General features: G+C 39.0%; 1 protein-coding gene across 1 annotated transcript in view; it reads left to right on the plus strand.

Annotated features, from left to right (window-relative positions):
- The window catches only part of LOC122794370 (large neutral amino acids transporter small subunit 2-like), a 724393-nt gene that overhangs the window by 422440 nt on the left and 276063 nt on the right, over window positions 1-25890 (plus strand). The window contains exons 6-8 of the mRNA XM_044062706.1: window positions 3974-4097; window positions 17348-17451; window positions 18585-18681. Coding sequence (XP_043918641.1) covers window positions 3974-4097; window positions 17348-17451; window positions 18585-18681 — 325 coding nt within the window. The remainder of the gene's footprint in view (window positions 1-3973; window positions 4098-17347; window positions 17452-18584; window positions 18682-25890) is intronic.

Consider the following 25890-nt stretch of genomic DNA (forward strand, 5'->3'; position numbering starts at 1 on the left):
CAGATAATAAAAAGGGCATGGCAGTTACTAAATGTACACTATCTAAATGGCTTGCTGACTGTATAACCTTTGTATACTCTAAATCAAATCAATCCTTACCCACCAAACCTAAGGCCCATTCTACCAGATCCGTCTCCACTTCCTTAGCGCATGCAGCTCGTTTGCCTTTCGACACTATTTGTGCAGCAGCCACGTGGTCTAAGCCACATACTTTCATCACTCATTATAGAGTGGACAAAGTCTCCAAGGACAGGACATCATTTGGTTCCACTGTGCTTAGGAACGTTCTTCCATGAGTCACTCGGGGTGACGGAGCTAGGGACGCTACCCATGTGTAAGAACAAACGGCGAGATTGAACACTCTTACATAAAGAAGTTATGTCCTTACCATAATGTTCCATGTGGAGTGTTCATCTCGCCTTTGTTCTTACATTCCCTCCCTTTCCCTCCCCACGTGTTTGGAAGAACTGGCAGGATTAGAGTCTGATCGACGTGTCTTGACCCCTTCCAGGGTATATGGTCCCGTGTATCATGGGATATATGTTTAGACCATTAGTTATTGCTATGGTGAGAGAGTGTCTCTGAATGGCTGAAGAGAGTGTATACTTCTAGTACCGGAGGTGTTGGATCTTTTGGTCTGGTTTGTTTGCAAACTAGATCTGAGTAATGGCAGGGAGGATTGTGGGATATGGGCTGGTCTTGAGCTTCTCTGAGATTCAGAGCTTTGCAATTCGGCCGACTCGGAGCCGAGGATCGTCTCTGAACCCGTGTGTAAGAACAAAGGCGAGATAAACACTCCACATGGAACGTTGTGGTAAGGACATAACTTATTGTTTTTTGTTAGTAGCTAAATGTTTAAGTTTAGTATTTGTTTTCACTTCTTATCAATTGACTTTAATTACACCTACTCTGCATCTTGCCAGTACACGTCTGGCGTGTGCTGTAACTATCCAGTATACTGATACCATCTTCTTAGGGCACTACACACAAAAAGGGCTAGATTCTGATGCCATTCCTTATGTTTTACTACAGTCATAGCTTTTAGTTTCAGCCATCATTTCTTAGTCATCGCAGTTCCTAGTGTCCACCACTATTCCTTATTCCCATTACAAATTATAGTGAAAGTCGTTATTAGTCCATCTGATTCAGATATGTGATTGTCAGCTGTTGTAAATCCAACTTCAGGACATCAAAATACTGGAGCATGAAAGGACTTCATTGCCAAAGTACTTAGAAGTAGTTTTGAAATTAACTGTACTGTTTGGGAAAAGCTTCCCTATGATTGTATGACTGTGGCGTTAGTGTATATAAGTAAGAGCAGCGTGTGGGTAAAGCTCCCACATGGGGGGGGGTGCAGTGGAGTGTAGCCACCCCCCCCCCCCAAAAAAAAAAGGCTTTCTTTGACTTTGTGGCAGGCTGCTCCTCATAATTGTTTTATGTAGTGCCAGCAGGTCATGTCATTGTGTGTTTTATTTTTTGTGATGTGCTGTCATTTTGGTTTGCAGGACATTCAACTAGTGACCTGTAATGTACTGACATGACTCCTGTTATTCTGTTCTCCAGTTGCAGCTTCTAGATTCAGTCATTATTCATTACTTTAGTGTCCTGTCTTAGCGTCAGTCATTATTCCTTACTCTGGTCCCAGCTCCTAGCAGCAGGTACTATTCCTTATGCTAGTCACAGGTCCTGGTGACTTTCATTATTTCTTTCTTTGGCCACACATTATAATTCCTTACTCCAGTCAGAGCTCGTAACACCAGCTGTTATTCCTTGCCCCCGTCTCAGAACTCTTTCCACTAGTCATTATTCCTCAGCCTAATCGTTGCTTCAAATACCAGTCAGTATTCATTACTCCAGTCACATCGCCCATCATTATTCTTTATTTTTTTACTAATGTCTCAACTTCTACCATCAGACCTAGGAGCAACCTGTAGAATTAAAGGAGCAGTGGTCTCTTTTCTGAGCATCAGTAATTATGCCGTACTCTACTTATAGGTCCTAGCAACAGTCATTATTCCTTACTGTATTGACAACATCAAGTGCATTTTTTATTCTAACAATTAAACCACAACTTATGTTGACAAGTTTGTCAGATTGTGTGGCTGTTGTCATAGATGGAAGAACCAGTCAGTGGTCCCTACTCCAGTCACAGCTCCTAGGAGTAGGCATTACTTCTAACTCCAGGCTTAGCTCCTAGCACCAGCCGTTATCACTTACCTGTAGCACCGGGCATCATTCCTTACTCTAGTCTCAGCTGCTTGTACCAGTTGTTTATTCTTTACTTGGAAATAGCTTCCTAGTACAAGTCATTATACCTTAAGCCTTATTCCGGTTTCATTTCCTAGCACAATTCATTATCTCCTAGCAGAAGTCATTATTCCATATTCCAGGCTCATCTGCTAGCAGCAGTCATCATTTCTTACTCCTGTCACAGCTCGTAGCACCAATCGTTATTCCTTACTCCAGTCACAATTCCTAGCACCAGTCTTTATTCCTTATTACAGTCACAGCTCCTAGCACCAGTCATTATTACTTACTCCAGTTGCATTTCTCTAGCTCAACAAACATCCATAATCAGTATATTTGCAACCCTCCTTTTATCTTGTCATTAGATAAGATGTGCAGACTGTAGACAAGCATACATTATTAAAGATCTGTGAGTGATTGCACATTCAGGGGGCTAGGTTCCAAAAACATTTTATGCTTGAGGTAAGTCACTATCCAGAGCTTGTTAGCAAAGTTCAAACATAAGCAGTTCCAAAAGAAGCCTTTCGTCGTTCCTCATTTATGTATGCAAATGAGGAATTGCAAAAAGTGTAACACTCTTCCAGCTGATCTAGTTTGGGTCACTTGAAATTTTCTGGACAGCAGTTAAAACTGTTCTTGATTCTGTAAGATTAGATGAATGAATGCTGCATTGATGGGATTGAGTATTATTTGATGGGAGTATGCATACAGTGTCCATGGTGCTGAGCTGTCAGACCTCCTGTTCAAATCTATGTCCTGGCACCTATACTGTTGGAAACTTGAGAGAGAGATGTAAGAGACCAGTTTCATCTACTCATCCAAAGCCAGCCATATTGTTATGCATATCACTATGCAGGTAGACCTCTTGATACTTTGATTTGGCTGAGTTTTTTTTTTTTTGGCTTGTTGTATCCCCACTCTTTTTTTAGAGAGAGAGGGATAGTTTTTCTACTTCTTTGTTTGCTCTTTTTTTTCTCTCCTCAAAGCTGCTACTGCTTTCTGTATTGGACTTTCTTGAATTTAGCTTCATCTGTTTAGTTCAGCAGCCCTTTGGCCTTTTTCCTTTTTCAGCACTGCTTTCATGTCTTTAGCTGTATGCAGTTGTCTGTTCTTGGTGTCTGTGCAGTGTGAATGTTAGTTTGTTTGGGTCCTCTATGCCACTCTTTTGGTTAGTGATGGACGATGACGCACTTGCATGATGTGTAAAAGAATAAGCCCTGTGTGGATACTTTTTAAGATGAATTTATTTGATAAAGAAATTTTAGCACTAAATATTAATGAAAATGTTACATTGTGTTTTATGCATCCTGTTGAAGTAGTAGTTCTCAAAATATTTCTGTACATTACTTTATTTCAGTAAGTTAGTGTCAGTAGTTTGCTGATGCTTTTCCGTGGGACTAAAAATATGCTTTAATAGTTTGTGACTGGAGTTGTTTTCCAGTGTTTTTGTAGCAATAAATGCTTAGCTCTTTAAAAAAAACTTTGTAGTACGATTCCGAGAATTAGTAAAAAAAAACTTTTCAGTAAAATAATCTGTAGAAGTATATTTCGTTTTAAATGTTATCTGATTTTTCAGTACTCTTTTTCTGTCACTTTTCTTAAAAAAGAAGTACAGCTTTAATATGCTTGTTCAGTTCAAGATGTAAAGTCTTGTGTTTGGAGATGTTGGACCTGTACTAGGGCTGCTTGTTTATTTTTAAGTTTTGTCTGATTTCTTTCCCTATAGGAATCTTCCTCGTGCCATATTTATTTCAGTCCCTCTGGTCACATTTGTCTATGTCTTTGCCAATATTGCCTATGTCACAGCTATGTCTCCACAAGAATTGCTGGCTTCAAATGCAGTTGCAGTGGTAAGTTATTTTCTTATACGCTTTCATTTAAAGAAGGTTATTATGAAAATGTGTACTGAACATATAACATTTATTATTTTATGTTCCTAAGCCATTACATATGTAACATTATTCAAATAGGTGTTGCAACACTGATAGATATCCTCTGCCAGCATTGTGTGTGTAACACTTTTCTTACCAAGTATGTAAAATTTTGTAAAGAGATTTTATTCCCTATAAGTGGATATCAAGGAATTATAGTGCATTCTGCTGCCATATTAACCATGATAAATTTCCGTTGTCATTTTACTGATACAATAACCTTTGTTTTTTTACATTTTCTTTAATGTTTCTGTGCTGACCTTTTTGTTTGTTCTTTTTACTGCTGTAGCTTTACTGACTTCCTGCTTCTTGCATCCCTCCAATCACCTCTTCTACGCATTTGATGTTCATAGTCATTGTTGCAGTACTGATTGTTGGGTCGTTCTACGCATTTGATGTTCTTCGTAGTCATTGTTGCAGTACTGATTGTTGGGTCTTCCTTCCATGCAGAAGCCACCAACCAACCTAATGGTTCTTTTAATAAGATGGGGTGAGGGCTAAGTTTGGGAAACAGCAGATCATCCTAAACACAGAAAATATTCTTTTTACTTATGTCCGAAGACTCTTCAAGCACCAGGTGTGCAAGATACTAGTGAATTGTGTACTTGCATGATTCCATGCACACTTTGTCAGTTGGAGGACTGTCATTAACACTGTTTATATCCTGCTACCTGACTGTCTGTCCACCTGAAAGCAAGCATACAGTAAACAAAATTCACACACTCCTTCAAAACGTAGGATGGCTGTACACTAAGTCATTCTGTTTTAACCTACATTACCAACTGTGTAGTTAGACATTGTGGCCTTCATTCCATCTACTGCTGGCCTTTGTCTATGGCACTGTTATTCTGGATAGGAATCTATATAGTGTTTAGTAAGTTCTATCTTATGATATTCTACCATCCCGTGTTTAGGGTACAGGTTTGAGTTATCAGAAGGCTGCACTGCAAAATTAAAGACTTGAAGCCTGCTGAAGGCCACTCAAATGCAGGCTGTCATCAGAACTAATCAGATGTCCTTCTGTTCATATGCTGTAATATTCATAACGTGTGGGAGTCCGCCACCTGCTGACTCGTACATCCAGCTAGTGTACAAAAGTCTAGTGCTACTGTGAGGTATGTGCGACATTGCACAGCAACAAAACGTATGTGTGGTATAATGCAGACATTGGCACGTACCAACCTCAGAACTTTTATGCCACTTGTCTGTTCAAATGCTGTGGTCATTGCTTGTCCGGCAAGTTGCGAACCTTGGTTCAGATAAGTGCTCCATTGGGGGGTTTTCATTACTTTCTTTGGCTACTATGTTTTGTTGTGATTACATGTCAGGAAGGGCAAGTGTCAGTGTTCATAGGTTCATAGGTAGATACTAGACTATCTGCCCTAGGGCATTTACAAGCCTAGCCAGAGTGTGTTTGGCTTTCGCCACTCTTTTAGATTAGATGACTGTGCCCCAGTATAGTAGGTCACAGAAGATAGCCCATTTAAGGTTAGTTTAAAGTGCCCCTGTCTAGCAGTGACACAGAGGAGATCCCAGGGGTAAATCTACGGTCTCCCATCCAATCGTCAAGATTCTTCCTGAAGAGGGTCATTGAGCGGCTCTGCCTAACATGGATTGGGATTTTGTTCCAGAGTGAGGGGAGCCTCTGGGATATGAATCTGTCTCTCCAGCATGTCCTATTTATTTCTGTGCTGAGGTTTAAGTCACTGGAGCGTGTAACTCTAAGGGATTTGGATTTCTTGAGTTGGAGCATGTCCATTAATTCTGGGTTGGATATGGCTTTATACGTCAGGCACAGGATCACCTCGGAGTAGGCAGTAAGCAACTGAGTAGAGATGGAGTTTCTTTAGTCTAACTGCATAGGGCATCTGCTTGAGTCCCTTAATCCTCTTGGTGAGGTACTTTTGGGGTCTTTCTAGTTGTTGCAGGTGTCGGGTAAGGTACATCCCAAATGGGGCATTGTATTCAATTATGGGCCTGATGAGTGATGAGTAGAGGGGCATAATGACCTCTCTTGATCTAGATGTGAACCCTTTCATGATAAGGTGGGCTATATAGAAGGTCCTTCTAACCACTTTGGCAATGTGATTGTCAAAGGAAAGATTACTATCTACTTGGGTCCCCAGATCCCTAATTACTTGTTCCGTACGTAATGGATTACCACCTATGTGGTAATTTGTGGGCACTTTGTTTTTCCCAAAGGGGATGACTATGCACTTTTTTGCATTAGCTTCAGGCCATGGCTCTGGTACCAGTTATCCGTCTCTGTGAGACCATTTTGGAGGATGCTTGTCAGTCAGCGAGTTGATTATGGCCCCCAGTTTGCAGTCATCTGCGAACTTGGTCAGCCACAGTCCTCCTGTGTTAGCCTGTACCTCAGAGAAATATATACCGAACAAGAGAGGTCCCAGGACTGAGCCTTGTGGGACGCCACTTGTAACTGGTTTAGAGTCTGACATGGCACCTGCAATTCTGACCATGTGGGTTCTATCCCTAAGCCAGTTTGCAACCCATCGTGTGACATAGGGGTTGATATTTAAGCTGGTGAGCTTGTTTATGATGCCCGAGTGGGGTATTGTGTTGAAGGCTTTTGCGAGGTCAAGGTAGGCTGTGTGGACTACCTTCCCTTCATCTATGGCCTTGGTGACTGTTTCAAAGAAGTCAACCAGGTTCAAGAGGCAAGATCTGCCCTTAACAAAGCCGAATTGGGTAGGATCCAGTGTTTGGAGGTTCCCAATGTCTTTGTTTATGAGTTCCATGATGATACGCCCCATAGCTTTGCAGACCAGACTAGTCAGGCTTATAGGGTGGTAGTTACCGGGGTCCGTTGTGGCACCACCTTTATGGAGTGGGACCACTGTTGCTGTATGCCATTCTTTGGGTACATATCCTGTTGTAAGGCTGAGACTGAACAGTGATTTTAAGTGAGGGTTCAGTTCTTTTTGGAGCTTGTGTAAAATGCAGCCCGGGACACCGTCTGGTCCCATAGATGCTGTGTTTTTTGCTTTGGAGAGGGCAGCTGTCACCTGTGCATCTGTGATGTCAGGGGATTACACTTTGTTGGGATAGTCATTTGCACGTTTGGGGCAGAAGGGGGGGAGAAGTTTGCAGTGAACCTGTCTGCCAGGATATTCGCAATGTCTGTGGGTTCAGTGTATTTTTTGTCATTTTGCACTAACTCGGAGCATATCTGGGAGTTTCCACCCAAGTTCCTGACATAACTAAAGAAGGCCTTATGATTATCTTTAGCGTCTTGTGCAATTTTTCTTTCGAAGCTAGCCTTGGATGCTTTTATGAAGGATCGTAGTTTCTTGCTAGTACTGATCAGAGTTGCCTTCCCTTTTTGGGATTTTGCTCTATCCTGTAGTAACTTCCTCCTTCTGTTGTATAGCCTATTTATGGCTGGGGTCCACCAGACAGGTCTCCGGCCTTTGTAGGAGTGTGTCTTGGTTTTGTTTGGGATAGCACGATCTATGCATTCCTGTAAGTATCCATAGAATGCATTTGTAAGGGATTCTGCGGTTTGGGTCGTAATTTCCACTGGCCTGGGGGCTTTGTAGGATTCCATCTCAGTTCTGAGAAGTGTGAAGTTTGCTTTCGAGAAGTTTTTGACTGTGGTTTCCTTTGCTGGGGGTGGGACGGGATATGGACATCCATAGTGATTAATTTATGGTCAGATCTTACTAAAGAAGGGTATACCTCAGGTATAGAACATAGAGTACCCATGTTGGTGATAATCGGGTCCAATATGTTTTCCCCTCTTGTGGGAGTGGTGACCAGTTGTTCCATAGCATTTGAGTTCATAAATTCTAGGAACCATTGGGCGAGGGTGTTGGGGCTTGAGTAGTGCTCCCAGTCTATGTTTGGGTAGTTGAAGTCACCCAATATAATGGTGTTTGGAGAGACCTTCATATTCTCCAGTGTCTTCAGGAAAGCCGAGTGGGGTTCCTGAGTTTGGGAGGGTGGTCTGTAGCAGGCTACAAAACTGGAAGGCAGTATTTCTCACTGTTAGTTGCACATGGATGGTCTCCGATGCTTCTTGCAGTGCCACTAACCTGGAGGTATGAGTATCTTTGAGTATGGATACTCCCCCTCCTCTTGTGGTTCGGTCCGAGTTTTGCGGCCGAAAAGTGTGGTAGGCAGATTCCATGTAAGGACTCTCATGAACTTTGTTTTGCCTAGACCCGGACCATGAACATTCTGCCTGTGCTATTTGTAAGGCATTTGTACCCAAGACCCTACATAGTCGCTTGGCTTTCCCTTAAGTTATATCTCAAGAATCGGCTTGTAAAACGTATCTCGCACATGACATAGAAGCTGCGTTGGACCCTTCAGGTGAGCCACAAGCTACGAAAGCCAAGAAGTCTAAGCCTGATTTACCCACTGCTCCCTCTAATGTGGACATTTCTCATGAGGCTGATGTTGACCTGGAGACCTTTCCTGAGTCTGTAGATGTTCCTTTGACGGGTACTGATGTGGAGGCTGTGAAGGACCCTATTGGTACGTCCTTGAGAGAGTCGCAGGTGTCTGACTCGGGCGTAGGGTGGGAACCACTGCTTGTTGTGACTGAAGGCCCGCATGGCATTACCCAGATCATAGTGCGAGAGGATGTTCCTACCAACATTGTGTGTAGGCTGACGTCGGGCCCATCCACCTTCCACCAAATGGAGGTTCCCAAAAAGAGAAAAAAGTAAGACAAGTTTCTCCACCTCCTCAGGAACATCCACCAGATCGACAGGCCTTTTTCCAAAGGTCTGCTCAATGTCTTTATGGCCCTGAGACAGACCTCGGCTCCCTCTCTTCCCTCTCCTTCCTTTCCTCCCTCTACTCTTCAAAAAAAAGGACCTCTGAGGAGTTTTCCTCAGATGATGAGGAATTCTCAGGAGACTGGCTTATTCAGCCCAAATTTCTTCCCATTTGGGTTATGCCTCCCAGAAGAAGAATCTAATGGCACTGATCCCCCTGGGGGGAGGATATCACATTTGAGGAAACGATCCTTAAGATGACAGAGTTCTTCAAATGAGATGGTTGTCAGGTATCAGGCATCCAAAAAAAGGTACTATGACTTCCCTCTCACCATCTGCCATACCTTCTGTTCTGCCTTTTGGGGGTGGAGATTGAGAATCAGGGTAGATGCCTCTGATGCTGCATCAGAGTTCCCTGATTCTGAACCTCCAGCCCCTAAAAGGCCAGATACATTTTATAAAGTGCTGGAGGACTCCAAATTCCTATTCGAATGTCCCTCTGCAGACTCTGCTACCACGTCTGTCTTTGCAGACAAGGCCTTCAAAATGCTACCTTCTACTTCCTTGCTCCCATCAGATGAGGAGAGCAATGTCATGGAGAGAATAGGAAAAAGAAATGGCTTTTTCAGGCTAAGCCTTTTAGTCTGCGACTACCTGCCTCCTGGACCATTAACTCCACTTTTCCTTTGTCTCTTTCTCTCTCTCTGCTTGGAAATGGATAACTCAGGATGCTTGGGTCCTGTTTATCATCCAACAAGGATACTTTATGGTGTGGAAGCCTCCCCATGATGCTTGTGCACTGGCCCAGTAATCAAGGGGCCTCAATACTCACCACTAGCACCAGTGAGGGGCATGCACATTGGGAGGATAAGTGCGCACACAGTAAAGTACAATTTCTCCTTAAGAGCACACAGATTGCAGTCAATCTGGGTCTGCTTTCTCCCTTTCTCTCCAGATCCCCAATAAGACTCCCCACTGGCACAGCTATAGGGTCCTGATCTCAGCCTAGTGGTCAAGCTAAAACCTCCAGCACCCTCTCTGTCCAACCAGTGCTTCGTGTCCCTGCCCAAGTAGCTGACACAGACACACACTTTGATTTGATTTAGATGCAAACACACAAACACTCCTGGGGAAGGCTGGCACAGGTTCTCCAGCTATGCCCCTTTCTGCCTAGATTATAAGGTAGTACCAACTGCCACCAACCACTATTATCAGCTACTATAAGTCCCTTCCCAAATGGTGACCAGTTTCACTGTGTAATATTACTGTTATCCAAATAGTAAGTGTGCCAAACAGCAAGACTACTGGAGTGGCTTGAACAGTATCACCAAATACATGCAATGTGCTCTATGAGCTTAAATTATCTCTATGCAAAACAGCCACAGTTGAAAGGTTTAAAAATATTTAATAAATAATAAAAACCCAAGACAAAACTCATCAATTCAACACAGTGCTAATCAAGATTTCAGAAATCACAGGAAATTTAAAACAATATTGAGTGTAGTTGTAAAAAGTTTTATGTGGGTGAGACTAAAAGAACATTGACCTGTAGGATAAAGGAACATGTGAGGGATATTTTGAAAAATAAGGAAACCAGCCCTTTGGCAGGGCATTTCCAAAAGTATCATGGGGGCAAGGTGGAGAATTTGAAAGTTTCAGTGTTAGATAGCATTGAGAATATAAAGTATTTAAATGATAAATCTATAAAACAAATACTTAGGAAAAAGGAATTATATTTTATATTAAAATTTAATACGCTCAAACCTAATGGTTTGAATAGTGACTGTTCATGGAAAAGTTTGCTGTAATTAGTGTTGGTTAAAAATACAGCATTTTATGCATTTTACTTGTTCTACCTTTTTAAAAAAATGTATCAAAGGGTTGATTGAATAATTGGAAATAATTAATGTGTGATAGTAGATGTTTAAAAGGGAGGCTAATTGTTTAGTTTAGTGAACTATCTACTCTGAAAAGGCTATTTGCCGAGGCGCTAGAGAAGAGAACAGCAGTGTGTTTTTTGTGTTACTGGATGTAACTACAACCTTTGGATTAAAGCTTTCTATAAAATTGCAACGGAGTCTTCCTTTGTGTGGTATAATAATATTGTAGGATAGTCTGACATAAATATAGAAAACAGCTAGACTAATCTGGCTAAATTCCTATCTAACTCTGAGAGAAACTGTGACCTAAATAACTTTACTTACAAGGCAAAGTGGTGGTGAGTTGTCAGCTTTAGCCAAAATCCAAAATGCCTAGTCTTTCTCTCTGAGAAAGTCTTAAATTGATAACACCCAGTACTGCTGAGTCATTTCACATTACATCATTTGTATTACTTCTCCTTTAGTTCCTAGGCTAATAGAAACTCAGAATTTGTATTTCTTTGTAAGCTGCACCTGGCCAGTAAGTCGCAACAATAAAAGGCACTTTTACATGTAAAACCTTTAGTAATTATCTGTTAAATTAAGACAACAGAAAGAATGTGCTAGCCCAGACATCCTGTATCAGAGCTTGAGGTCAAGCACAATTGTAATTCTTTACTTAGCAGTTTTCTTCCAGCAGGGTGCACTTTGGTTACATTTTTGAAGCCCAGTACAACATGTAGTTTAATCATAACACATAGTTCTCTTTACATTTCTAGAACAAGCCTGTGGATTATATTAATATTTACAATGACATATAATTATCTACAAAATTCTATCTACCTAGGCTGGCAGCCTTCACACCCCCTTCAGGGGGATTCCACAACCCCCAAAGGAACAACTGGAACTCTTTCCCCAAGTCATTTCCAGCCTTCTTTCTCAAGGTACTATTCAGGTAGTGCCGCCCTGCCTTGTGTTATTTTTGTTATTGAGATAGTTATGTTGTGTGGGGTACTTGCACTGCAGGCATGAAGATCTGGTTTAAAAAAAAAAACAGCTCTTAGCCACATTCCAAATGATCATGAATACATTTGAATAGGTTGCCCTACTGAGCCAATAGCCCTTTTCCTGAAAAGATATAGTGCGAATCTCAAATTATCCAGAAAATGTAAGAAATTGTTGAAGATTTCTGTGCTTTTGATAAAGACAACTGATAAAGTAAGACACTGATTCAGGGCATAGATAGAATTCTAACCTAGTTTATGGCGTGACAAATAACATTGTGTTAAACTTACATTATCATAGCATTGATTACCTAAGGTAAGTCATGGAATCATGAGAGAAATATTTTCAGAAGTCAGGCATAATGATTCAACAACTGTAGACTACATTGCAGCAATGTCTCCAGCATGGGGTGCAGATAGTGTTTTGTCATTTCAGGAGCAGCTGAATGTTGTGCTAATGACAACAACTCTTTTCTTGACCATGGATATGCTGTGAGTATGGAAATCTGTTGTAAGGTTGATAAGCAACTCATTAGTTAACTGACTGAGGGTCAGCAAAATTACGAGATGTAATAGTGTTGGTTGTGCTGCTGCTGCAGAAGCAAGCAGCCCAGGATTCAGAAAGCTGCATTTCAAGCAGCACCAAACCTGAATTCCAAGCAGAAAGCAGGACTTGCCACAGAACTTCACACTGTGTATTGTCACGTCACAAACCACTGTATGACAGGTAATACAGGGTCCAGCATGCATTTGTACAGCATGCATGCAGAAAAGAACACTAGCAATGTTCAGTTGTACAAAACTGCAAGCTTCAACTTTGTTCAGTGATGTCTGGAGGGTAGGGGGTGTATTGGAAGCACCCCTTGTAATGATTCACTGGGAAGAGCGAACAAGGTTGGTTAGGTAAATATGTGTACAGTGGAGGAGAGGAGGAGCACGGTATAATGTACATGGTTACTGTACAATGGGATACGTCTGTGAGTGGGCACAAGGTAATGGTGCAAAACCATATTAGAAGCCCCTGCCCATCCCTGCTAATGTGTGCTAAACATAACCTGTTCCTGCCCCTAACCCATACCTCTCATTTGAAAATAGGAACAGAGGCTCTTCCATATGTAATTGGTTTCTTTAAATTGGTTGGCTAGTTAGTGTAACAAGGGGGCATGCTATTGGGTTCTTTTAGTTTTAAAATGTGAGCGTATACGAGAATTACTGTTCTGATGAAGTCTCTGATTTGACAGAGATGAAAGCGCTCAACTAATATTTGTTTTTAAAGGTGTTCGTGTGGTTTTCTAAATAAAACTTTTTTTGGGGGGGCGTATTTTGTGGCTCCCTGCTTTGTCGTGCCTTTAATCTGCCCTTGAAAAGTAGTTACATCCAGACAAAAATCTGGATATCTAATTAGCATAAAATATGAACACCAAATAACACACACCTCTTCCTGCTTCCAGTAGGAGTGTGACCTCAGTTCGACACATTACCTTATAAAAAATATTTTCTGTAACAATATTGCTATTCAGGCAAAGTGAGCCTAAAGGTAGTGTTAAGTGTTTGCTTTTTGTTTTTTATTTTAAGTTCAGTCACAAAAAATAATTATAAAAGGAGAACAATGTGCAGTATAGCTTGTCTACGATTTGGTGTTTTGTGGCTTGGGGAGTTCATTGGGAAAAGAGATCAGCAGGTATTGGTCAATGCTTTGCTGATGCACTGTTGCTAATTTAGCAGGTTACATTCCCCTTTGATACCTGGAAGAACAGTTGGTTGTGGAATCTCTCCATGTACCTGGAGCTTAAATCTGTGGTCCAGTGCTACCATTGTAATGCAGTGGGATACTACATTCCTGAGGTATCATCCTTCTGATGTGGTGTTAAATATGGTCTCATCTGCCTTAGTTGGAGGTAGCACAGATGAATTTTGTATAGCGCTTGCCAGAAAAAGTGACATTTCCCGTGCCCTAATTGAAGTTCTGCTGGTCCGATAAGTACAAACAGTTCAATGTTGTCCACTGCAGGCTTATATTAGTAGAGACTTTATTTAGTGCTAGATTTTATTTTTACTGGTTTATTTATTTTTTTTTTAATATTTTGATTGCTTCAAAAAGGCCAGCTGGCCGTAGGTCTTGTGGGACCATCTGTGTCAGCAAAAAGTCAAGCAAATGCATTAAACAAGAAAACACAACTGACAAAAGTGTAATAGGGACTTTTAATGTCAGATTTGCCCCCCGTAGCCCATTACATGTGTATTAGAAATCACATGATCACTGCATGTCAGAGTTAAGTCATAAAAGCCCTTTCAGGAAGTTGCCACTTTTGTGCGTTATCAGTCCGTACTCGACTGTGCCAGATTAGATGAAATTTTTAGTGTGAGTTCTCGACAGTCATTTACTGGAAGGTATAATATTAGCTTCCTTTCCTAAAAACAGTGCAGGTAGCACCATCAAGTATTTTGTAGGGTCTTACTTCCATCTTGTTTACGAGGTTTACCATCTATGCTGACCACCCCTCCCCAAGTTAATTATGCATGCTGGTAAATGTTATTCCACCTTGTGTGTAGCTGCAGGGTTAGTATATCCCATTCACATAATTCTGTACTGTTGTCATCAAAACTTGGCTATTCCTGCAGATTTTGTAAAACTGATTACTTATCTTTCTTCTCCCATTCTGCAGAAATTTACTCTTGGAAACTCACATATTACATTACTTGATGCATGTTCCTTTCCAGTTTTCTCTGTAGTCTATGACAAATTGGTATATATTTAAAAAGTAAAACCAGAGCACATTAGGCAGGCATTTTCCCTGATAGTGGGTTTTTCTGATGGTAATCCGTTGAGTAGAAATGGTCAGTGTTCATGCCTCATGACCTGGTACCTAATATATTTTGCAAATACATGCCCAAGACTGCTTAGGAGCTGATAAAAAAAGCAGATTACGATGCAGTTGTACAGCAAAGTGAAGAGTAATACAGCAGTGGAATGACTACTTTGTCTACCATCTCAAGAGGATATTGCTCTTATTTTATCACCTTAAGTTTTTGGGGTGCTGCAGAAGTGTATTTTATTAATTTTGTCTGCTGTCACTGTACTGTGTCCACACACCGTCAGCTAGATTTGTTCAGCTTTCATGCCATTTTTTTCCATCTGTTCAACTTCTTGCTCAATTCATTGTCACATAGCCACTGGCATATATCACTAATGGTATGGCTGGATCCAGTTTGATGATGCATACACTTAGCAAGTACCTGGTTCCATGAAAATGTCATTGTATTTAGCAAAAATATCCTTATTTATCCCTGCACACCATTTATGAAAGCCTGTAGCTGACATGGATTTACCATAGATTTTCATGTTACATTCATGGCTGCTTTGTGAGCTGACTAGGAAGGGGATGTGGAATGTTGACATTGTGCTGTGAAGGGTACATGTTGTACTTATTTTATGACAGTGCAGTGCAAAGTACCGTTCTGCAGCTTTACAACTGAGCCAGCACACTGTGGATTATTTTCACTATGCTCAGCTGCTCAGTGGCTGCTCTGCCCAAGATATTTACTTGCTGTAAGGATGCTACTTGAAATGCCATTCTCTGTAATATGTCCAGGATATTTCAGCTCTATTTGTTCTTTCAAAGACAACCTGTGTCCTGAATGTTAGCAGCAACCATAAAGAGTATGATTGTGTTACTCATTCTTCTCTTTACCGAGAATGCAAATATTGGACCTACTGTTCATACTTAGACTAATTCTTTTCATCCTTCTGCTGTATATATTAGTAGTGAGTGTATTTTCAGTTTGTTTTGTCCTTTCATGTGCATTGTTCATATGACTTGCCTCATTTTCTATTTTTGTACATTTAATTACTTTTTCAACTGTTATTTTTGTATCATCACCTGGGAAAAGGCTGAAAATTGTCTTGTACTAGCTCATTCACCTGGTCAACAATCTGAGATCAGTAAATGATCCTTTTTATCCCAGTGCTTAAAGCAACTGTTTGTTCATAGTGTTCTATTCATTGTCCACATTAAGTTTGAATTCAGCCTCCTCGCCATTGATGACAAGTCTTTCTGTCCAATGGTTTGTCTTTTTACAACTGTCATATCTTGCGGAGGTTACTACATGTACATCACACATTTCTGATGGATCAACAGTGCTCCATTTTTAGCATCGGAGCCTGAATTTAGTCTCAGCAGTTCTAGCTTCCCCCTTTCTTCAATAATTTGCAGGGCTCTGCATAACTTTTCAAAATGATTAAAATGTCCACATCTTCTGCAACCATTATTACACAAGGGCAGACACTGTCTTCATAACTGCCACTACATCTCCTGCATTATTTGCTCTAGCTCATCCATTTTATTTGTTCCTATGCAGGTTAGTTTTTGCTTTACCTGACATGTTTTCTGGTTACTCCTTGGCAACATAGTTTTAGCCTTGACCTGGAACATTTCACCAGTATGCTATGTATGTGTCATTGTTGCTGTAATAGTATTCTCTGCTGCACTCTGTGAACATGTGCTCTGCAGAATATAGCAACAGTGTTTTCCAGTGTAAAATTATTTTTACATAACTTTCTTCTCAGTGTACCATATTCCATACCACATACAACTCTAGCTTTTCTGTAAGCAATTCTTGCAGTTTTCTAAAGTCACAGTAATTTAATGTGTGCTTTAACTCTGTTATATAAGACTCTCTTGTTTGAGCTGACTGGTTTCTGGTAAAAATCAATATTTCAAATATGTTAAGATTTTTTTCTATGCTCATAGTATTGCCTAAACATCTAAGTTACTGTTAAAAGTTGTTTTTTTCCCCTCAGAAGATAGGGAAAGCGGCAGTAAAAGTCATTGTCGTCATCCACCATAAATATGATGCTTTATTAAACCTGGTGCAGTACTAAGCAGATCTGGGCCCCAAGCCCCCCAGTATTCAACTAAATTGCCCAGTAAGTTGAATTGAACTAGCAGCATGTACAATGGCTAGCTCTTAAATGGACCTAGTTTCAATTACTGTACATCACAGTACATGACCATCAGTCACCCTTCACACATTTTCATCTTCTTAAGGGTGTCTGACTCTTGCACCTTGTCAAGTGAAAATGGTGTGCACTGTCTTTCCAAAACATACCATGTTATTACATGGGTGCAGGCGGCCCTTTATTCTTTTACACACTATTAGCAGAGCAGTGGTCAGCATCAAAAAAAATATTCAGCAAAGGTAACAAGGCCACTCAACTCTTTCAAAAAAAGGTACCGATTTCAAGTCAGAAATGATTTCTGAGAAGGCAGACGTTTCTGAGCTGGCAGTCTCGAAGTATCCAGATCCCCCAACACACAAGCTATTTTATCATAAACTGGAGGCTGAAAAAAATGACATAATTTTTGAACATGTCATAGAAGGGTGCCACAGTAGCAGCTAAAGGACACCAGGTAAGTGTGCAGCACAAGAGCAGGCTCTTAAGCTTATTGTTAGTGTAGTATTTACCTGAAGTTCATTACAAACCCGTGTACATGTGCAGTCATTTGACAAGTACTTAAGGCTGATGATGTTTTTAACCAATTACTCTTTTCTGCTTGCAGACATTTGGTGATAAGTTGCTGGGTGTGATGGCCTGGATTATGCCCATCTCTGTTGCACTGTCCACATTTGGTGGTGTGAATGGCTCCCTTTTCACCTCCTCTAGGTAAGGTCCTCCAGTGTGTATCGTAAAAACATTGCCACTGTTTCTTGGATACTTAAAGTATTAAACTAGGGCAGTTCAACAGACTTTTCATTGAGTCAGGAACAATGTGTGTGTGATCTTGAGAAAGAAAACTCATATTTCCTCTTATTTTTTTTTAAATGATAGTTATGCTTTCCTTTTCTAAGTGTGTGTTTTTTTCATAGAATTTTATTGAGCTGATTATGTTACTATTTGGCGTGGTACTTTTATTTAAAAAGATATAGCATCTAAATACAGTTTTGGAAGTGTTGTGGTCATGAGTGGTGTAGCCAAATGTTTACCCTTTTTGCAAAAAATCGTAACTTTTGCACTTTATTGTGTTATGTTTTCATTACAATTATGTAAAATGTTTCCACATTCAAAACAGAAGACATCTGCCTCACTTCCAGTGGAGCTGTGATTAAGTAAGGCAGCACATGCTCAAATTTCAGGGTCTCCTACCATTAAGACAGCACATGCTTAGAGCTCATTTTCTAACTGTTAAAAGATCACATGCTCAAACTTAAGGTTTTTAGAGTTAAGACACCATGTACTCAGATTTCATGTGCTGGAATAATGACATTTTTGTTTTTGCATAGCTCTAACATTGTCACCACTTTTCGGTGATTTTGATTGAGTTCATTGCAGTTCTCTGAGCCAGAGCTTTAGATGTCATTTTCATAATATGAATCTTTGTCATAAATCCTGTTGTGAGCATCTGTCTACAATGTTTTTAGTTTAAGCTCTGCCTTCAAAACATGAGCAGTGTCTCTGTATTAAACTGCACATTTCAGGAAAAACTTTAATCTGTTGTGAAAAGTGTTTGTAGTATTAGTGAAAAGAAGTCATAATCTCCTCTATTCACATAATAAAGGGTTGTCCAGAATGCAAACTTAATGTAACAGTACTTCTCCATCTGACTTATTGCCACTATTTATGACCACATGTCTTTTGCACCACATTCTGAACTGGGAGCATACTTCATAGAAAAGAATATTTGCAGCCTTAATTTCTAGTGTCTGAATATTACATAGAACCACTAAAACTGTCAGTGTTCTTGTGGTATATGATGATATATATGCAGATTTGTAACTTATGGTAAATTTCATTTGCAGGTTGTTTTTTGCTGGAGCTCGTGAGGGCCATTTACCCAGCCTTCTGGCAATGATCCACATTAACCGTTGCACACCCATTCCAGCTCTTTTGTTCACGGTAAGAATAGAAGTATTTTTTTTAATGTCTCATAATTTATTTTCCATTAAGAAGAAACGATATACCCATAAATAATGCCATAAACACTCGCAGTAAGTCACAACGTAATATATTCATTTCTGCTTTACGTAACAATCTAAATTTTAGCATGCATCTAATGTTCTTCATTATATCCAAGTGGGACTCATCAGTGAGGCACCAGACTAGGCGTAGCTTTAGATGATTATAAAAATGCCTTACTGAATATATCCCATAGCACCTCACCATGTGTTTTGTAAAATTTTTGCTTAAATAATAGGTCATATGTCTTTTTAAGATGCTTCGTCCTTGGACATTCAGAACAAATAGGAAGTTGTGGTATTCGACTAAAAATGACAAAGAACGTTTAGAATGCAAAATAAAAAAAAGTAATGATATTCAGCAGTAATGATAAAAATCAGAAATGGATGTTAATGTGTTTCACTATATTAAAAATTAATAAAAATAAAAAAAAAAACAGATCAAGAAATGAAAAAAATGTTTATTATCATTTATCATAATAAAATAAATAGACTACAGTTGCAGATTAATGTTGACCAGGTACGACCATCTTTACTGATCATTACAGAAAAAATAGCCACATTTATTGACACTTCCAAGTAAGGTGGTTGTTTCTGTAACGTGGATCACTGGGTTTAACATTCCGCAGTATGTTGACAGTAACCATAAAGTAGCACTAATCAGTACTGAGCCTAAGAACATTTTTACTTTGATTAGGACTGATCAGAAAAAGGTAACTGATTATTGATTAGACAGTTATAGAGCTCAGTAAAATGAGTTGCAAAGAAACACTGTGCTGGGTAGCATATATTTTATAAAAGTCCTTGATATTAATTTGTAAGATAACAAACTGCAAACTTAGCAACAGTAGTTTATTTATGATCATCACTGAGTAGATTTTGTGCTGTTGAACTAGCTGGCAAATTTGGAACCTATTTCATTTGATCCGCAAGGATCATATCCACTCTGATTAAAATATTTTTTGAGTAATTTTTCTTTTAAGTTGCACTTCTCAGCATCATTTTGTCATTTTACTGAAGTGAATCTTTGATGTTTTGGGATTTGTGCTTGGTTGGGATGGTTTGGGGATACTTGTGTTGTTTGTTTTGTTGCTTTTAGTCAAAGTCAAAGACAACTTTATTGTCATTCAGAACTACACAGCTGTGTAGCTGAACAAAATTACAATGCTTCATTCTCAATGCAAGAAAGAGTTGCACATATAGACAGAGAAAAATTAATAAAATGTCACAGTAGAATTTTAAAAGGAGCAATTTGTAAGTAAAGTAGGACAGCAGTGACCCACACCCATCCCAGAACAGGAGACCAGGAACAAATATATAGGTAATATTGTCAAAGTAAAAATTGAAACAATAGCAGCATGTCTATGAATAGACTGAATTATTGCACAGTTTGTATATTACACATTACAGTCCTTCAGTGTATAGTTTTTTTTTTTTTTTGCTCCTTATGTGTTTATCTGAAACACAGCTGTAGTTTGAGTTAAATTGTCCTACTGCTAAGACTATGTGCAAGAGCATATCATTCATGCATGGGTGTTTACGATCCTTCTGCCTTCACAGATCTGACATCTCCCCCAGTACACAGAGGGCTGTACATGGAATCCCCCCTATGCGCACACCTTTTTATTTTCATTTTTGTCTTAAGTTTGTAGTATTTGTTGCATCAGTTTGTTTATTTTGGTGCCTTTGAATTCACTGGATACTTCTGAATTATTCCATTTACTGGTGGGAAAAAAACAAGGCATGGGGATCCCTAATCACTTTTGATCTGATACAATACATTGTGTCTGATCATTGCTGTTGAGAAGTCAAAGTCTGGTCAAAAGAGCATGATACAAGAAAAAATGAAGTGCTTTTTCTTACTCTTGCATAGGGGAATGATTGGATTTTAATGCCCTTGGTTTGAAATGCTAACATGTTTTAAGGGGAAGCAAATAAATAAAGAACACTGAATATAATAAAAAAAATCCTATAGCAAATAAATGAGTGCTTGTAGAGGCAGCTGTGTCTGATTTTCTTATTTCTATGGAGATAAACTGATAAGGAGCAATAAAAACAGAACACTTTCTTTCAGTGGCTATGAGATCGTGTTTTCTGAAAGCATTCAAATGTTTCCCAATCAGGGAGAGTAATAAAGATAAGACAAGAGGAGACGGCACTTAGTAGAAGCACAGGCTGTGTACCTTGCATCTTAGCATGGATAACCTTCCAATCCAAGTCTCTAAGTGTGGCTATCAGTCTGGGACAGTTGTTCCTGTTAGGAAGGTTAAACTTCAGTATTTAAAAATGTACATAGTTTTGTGTGTTAGTAGTAATAGGTTTTATGGGCGATCTGGGGGTGTCTTTTTTTTTTTTTTTTTTTTTTTTTTTGATGACTTTCACTAAAACAAAAACTTTTGTAAGATGTGACATAGGTTTAAATGGTTATGACAAGGAAAAACTGTATAAGAGACCAATTTGCCAAATAGTGTATACATGTAACACAAAAGCTGGAATTCGACATTAAAAAAAAGCTGTTACACACAGGTGGGAATAATAACGTCTTAATATAATGACAACACTATCTATATTATCTTTAAATGTAAATGGTCTCACAGATGTATACAAAAGAGAGAGTAGGGAGTTATATTAATAAAATGTAAAGTGCAAATAGCTATGGTACAGGAAGTACTTTTGGAAGGAACTGAACTTGTGAGTTTGATAAAGAAAGTTACTCAGGATTGAAAAATTTACCGGAATATCTGGGACAAAGGAAGAGCTGAGTACTTGGGTTAATTGCAAGAAGAGCTCCAGTAGTGATAGAAGAGGATAAAAAGATATTAATGGTAGATTTGCAGTACTAAGGGGCTACTGGCAAGGGATGAGGATTCACTGGCATGTGTTTATATTCCACCTAAAACTGCTATAATGGAGTTTAAGAAAATTCTGGGAGAAATAATCAGCTTTCAAGAAGGAATATTACTTGTAGGTGGGGACTGGAATTTGATTTGCAGCAAGGGAGGATGTATCTGTGGAGTCCAGAAGGGAAAGTATAACAAAACAGAGTAGATTTTGAAGACATTTATGAAAATATTTGGTATAGAAGATGTGAATTCAGTAGTAGGAGTTCGTGATTTTGCATATTATTCCCCAAAGTACAACAACTGGGCTAGGCTAGACCAATTTTTTATTTCACAGGAACATGTGCATTTAATTGAAAGTTTTGATATGCATCTAATAACTATTTCAGATCGCGCAGCAATAGTAAAATGCAGGGTAATGAAATAAAAAGGAGATACTGGCACTTTCCCCACCTGTCAGTTGAAAAGAGGCATTTAAGGAATGGGTAGTGGAAGTTATTTGGGAGTTAGAAAAGAAAGAAATGTATTCTGAAAATATAGCTAGGGAGTGGGATAAAATTAGAGAGATTTGGTTAAGAAGTAATGAGAATTATTTAGAGGGACTGACAAAGGTTGAAGTATTGCAAAATTGGGGGAATCTCTCAGATCAAGAAGAGGAGCAGTTGTAGAATGCTAAACATAAAATATGGGATTACCTTGATAAATAAGCATGAGCTTAGAAATACTGATTTTAAGCATCTGTTTTTTTTTTCTTTATTATAACAACTCCAGAGCACAAACTTTTAGCACAATGACTCCGGCAACAGAAAGTAGAAATGTTGTCACCAAGCTTAGGGAGCCTATGACGAGATAAGAGATCCTGTACAGGCACTAGAAATATTTTGGAAATTTTATAAAGATCTGTACAAAGCAGAGACACGTGGAAATCCAGAAAAGTTACAAATGGAAATGTTTATGGAAGAATTGAATATGCCAAGCTTTAAGGGTAAATGAGGCTCAATTGCTAACCATTAGGATAGTAGGAGATGAGGTAAAAACTGTGATGTATAACCAATCTACATGAAAGTCCACAGGAACAGATGGTATTTCTGTGGAAGTTTAGAAGCTAGGAGGGGGAAAACTAATAGAGAGGGATGGTTTTGCTTAACAGTATTTTAAAAGGAGGAGAAGCACTGACATCCTGAAAGAAAGCAGTGGTGGCTATAATAACTAAAGAGGGTAAAGACCCATCAGATCTAGTTTCATATAGGCCAATTTCAATTCTAAACCATGATTATAATGTTTGCCTATAATGGCTAAAAGAATGGCAAAGATGATACCAAAATTGGGTTAGTGTGGTTTTGTGGAGGACAGGCAAACATTTGACAGCATTAACAGAACAAGGATGATCCAAAGGGAAGCAGAATGCAAGAAAATACCACTGTTGTTGGTGGGTCTTGATGATGAGAAAGCATTCTAAAGAGTAAACAGGGATTTTATGAGCAGGACAGTGGAAGCATTTGCATTCTCTGATAAAAGTATCAGGTTAATTAGTCGGATATATGAGGGATGGGGGGCAAAAATCAAATTGTAAGGGTTCTCTAATTTCTCTTTGAGCAGAGAAACCAGGCAGGGATTTCATATTTCCCTTTTGTTATTTGTATTGTATTGTATTGTATTTAGAACCATCAGCAATGATATAATTGGTATGGTAGTCAAGGAAAGCTGGCTTTATTTACAGATATTATATACCTGATAAACCAGAAAAGGACATTTCAGTATTGTGGAACATTTTGAGACCATTTCAAGTCTTTTTGGGGATGCAAAATTAATGAAGCTAAAACAAAGACAATACGGTAGAGTCAGCTTATCCAAATGTCGATTGTCTAAAATGTCAATTATCCAAATGCAGCCTTCCAAAATTTTCAGGTAGGAAAAATCATAGTCTGAATATGTAAACATTATACGTATTTGCTTGTGTTTTTTGAGCTGGTACTACAATAATATACTGTACTGTTTTGTACTTACAGTATATTTGTTTTAATTTTCTTATTTAATGTTGCTCAAAAATATTTTTAGCAGTTTTTTATCTGGTTCAATTGTATGTTTGATTACCCGAACAGTTTGGTTATCCAAACTACCTTAGGTCCCAATTAGTTCAGATAATCAAAACTCTGCTGTAGCTGCAAGCTATGTACCCACACATGAATTGATTCAGCAGTATCCATATTTATGGGGACATGATAAAGTGAAGGATTAAGGAGTATGGAGTAACAAGGATTCTGCTGTGACCGCTAAGAATATGTGGAAAGAGGCTAAATAAAACATAATACAAAAATTGAGAAATTGGAAGCAGTGTTTTATGGGTATGGCTAGCAAGATACAACCAGTTAAATGTTTTTAGTCCCTTTAATTTTATACACAGTTTATTTTTATAGACAGGTCGGCCATATTTTTATCAACCAGTAGAGGAAGTTGTGTATAGCAATTAAAGAGATGAAGGATTTTATCTGGCAGGGAAAGACTGCAAGAGTCAAGTGGGATACGTTGATCCTTCAAGTATTACAAGTTGGTTTGGGATTACTTGATTTGAAGGTGTATTTCAGAGCTACACAGCTAAGGCTGCTATTCATAGCAAAGCAGAAAGCTATAATTTAAAGTGGAAAGCGATGATGATGAAATGGGGAAAAGCCGAAGAAGCGCGGAGAGACTGAGATTTTGGATGCAGATCCTTAAAGAGAATAACAACCATACAGAATATTGCATTCATAAAGTAGCTGAAAGTATTCTAAGAGCTAAGCCAACATGGGAATGGAGAAAGAAGATTCTGCTGCTACGGTTGACTGCAATTAGGGGTACAGACAATAGGCATGAGGGGGATGGAATTTATTGGAGAAAACTGGCAAAGGAACCAAATTATTAGAGCAAATAATTAGAGAAGGAAATGTAATAGAATGGGAAGTGGCCAAGAGTTTATTTGGACTGCGGGCTAGAGATCGCCTTCTCTGTCAAGGACTGACATCACAGTATAGGCAAATAGAAATAAAGAGGGGGGATCCTAAGTGAAAGACCAGTACTGGTAGAATTTTAGTGGAATCTAGAACAGAAGCTGCTGTTAAAAAAAATAAATAAAAATAATTAGTACAGCTTATAAAATATTTAAGCAATAACCGACGATGTGGTGTGGTATATTGAAGATTTACCCACAGATGGTGTGGTTTAATCATGAGGACGAAGCCCGAGTGATTAAATAAAGCCAACCGTGGGTAAATCTTCAACATACCACAACCAAGGAGTCAGTTATTGCTATTATACAATGACATTATTTAAGAAAAAAACTACTTGCTTTTCTTAAATAATGTCTTTGTATAACGGTGCATTACTGTTCTTCCGCTGGTTGTGGTACACTGCTTCCTTGTTTTGGTGTACTGAGCATGCATATGGGACTTGCGTCACATTCATACCCAGTACATCAATGCTTTGAAACGGAAGCAACGGATAAAAGAAAGTCTCCATTGCTCCTTTTTTTTGTTGTTTTTTGTTTTATTTGTTAAAAAAAATGTTTTGAGCACTTTATGCCAGCGGAAAAAAGTCCGGCCGACCGGACCTTTTTCTGTTGGTGTATTGTAGGATTTGGCCAATCAGCATGCACGTTTTGGAATATTAATGGTGGGTCCTTGTATAATGTATAATAGTTGTACAAATCAATCAGGAGAGGTTTGAAAGTATTGGGAAGAGAGACCGAATAAGCAGTTCTCAAAGAAACAGTGGGGGATATATGTGTTTCTCCCAAATATGCATCAAAGTGTAGAAGATTTTAGGATCTTTGCTTGGAAGTGTTTGCATATGTACTTTTGTACCCCAAGTAGACTCCAAAGATTTTTTTTCCGAAGGTATACAGCAACTTTTGAAGGTGTGATGGGGAAGAAATAGGTCATTGGGAACACATTTTCTGGGAGTGTAATGAGTAATAGTAGTCTGCAGGGAATTTTTAAAGTCTGCTATCGGAAATACTGGATGAGGAAATTGGTATAATTAAGGAAATGATTTTTTGAGCTATGATAAAGAATTAAAATTCCCTAGACATAGTAAGGTCTTGCTGAGTCTAATTATGGTGGCCGCAAAAAAAGCAATTACTAGAAAATGGAAGTCAAAGTGTAAACTAACTATTAGATGCAGTGAATATAGTAACAAAGGTAAAACAACTGGAAATCTTTAGAATAGGGAAGGCGCAAACTACATAGAACAAAATGAGAATTGTGGGAACAATACATGCTTAATAATGTTTTGGAGGAGGAATTAGGTTTAAAAGAAGGCAGGATATAAATGAA

This window comes from Protopterus annectens, chromosome 2.part1 (genome assembly GCF_019279795.1).
Source record: "Protopterus annectens isolate FY-2018-M chromosome 2.part1, PAN1.0, whole genome shotgun sequence".
Lineage (NCBI taxonomy): Eukaryota > Metazoa > Chordata > Ceratodontiformes > Protopteridae > Protopterus > Protopterus annectens.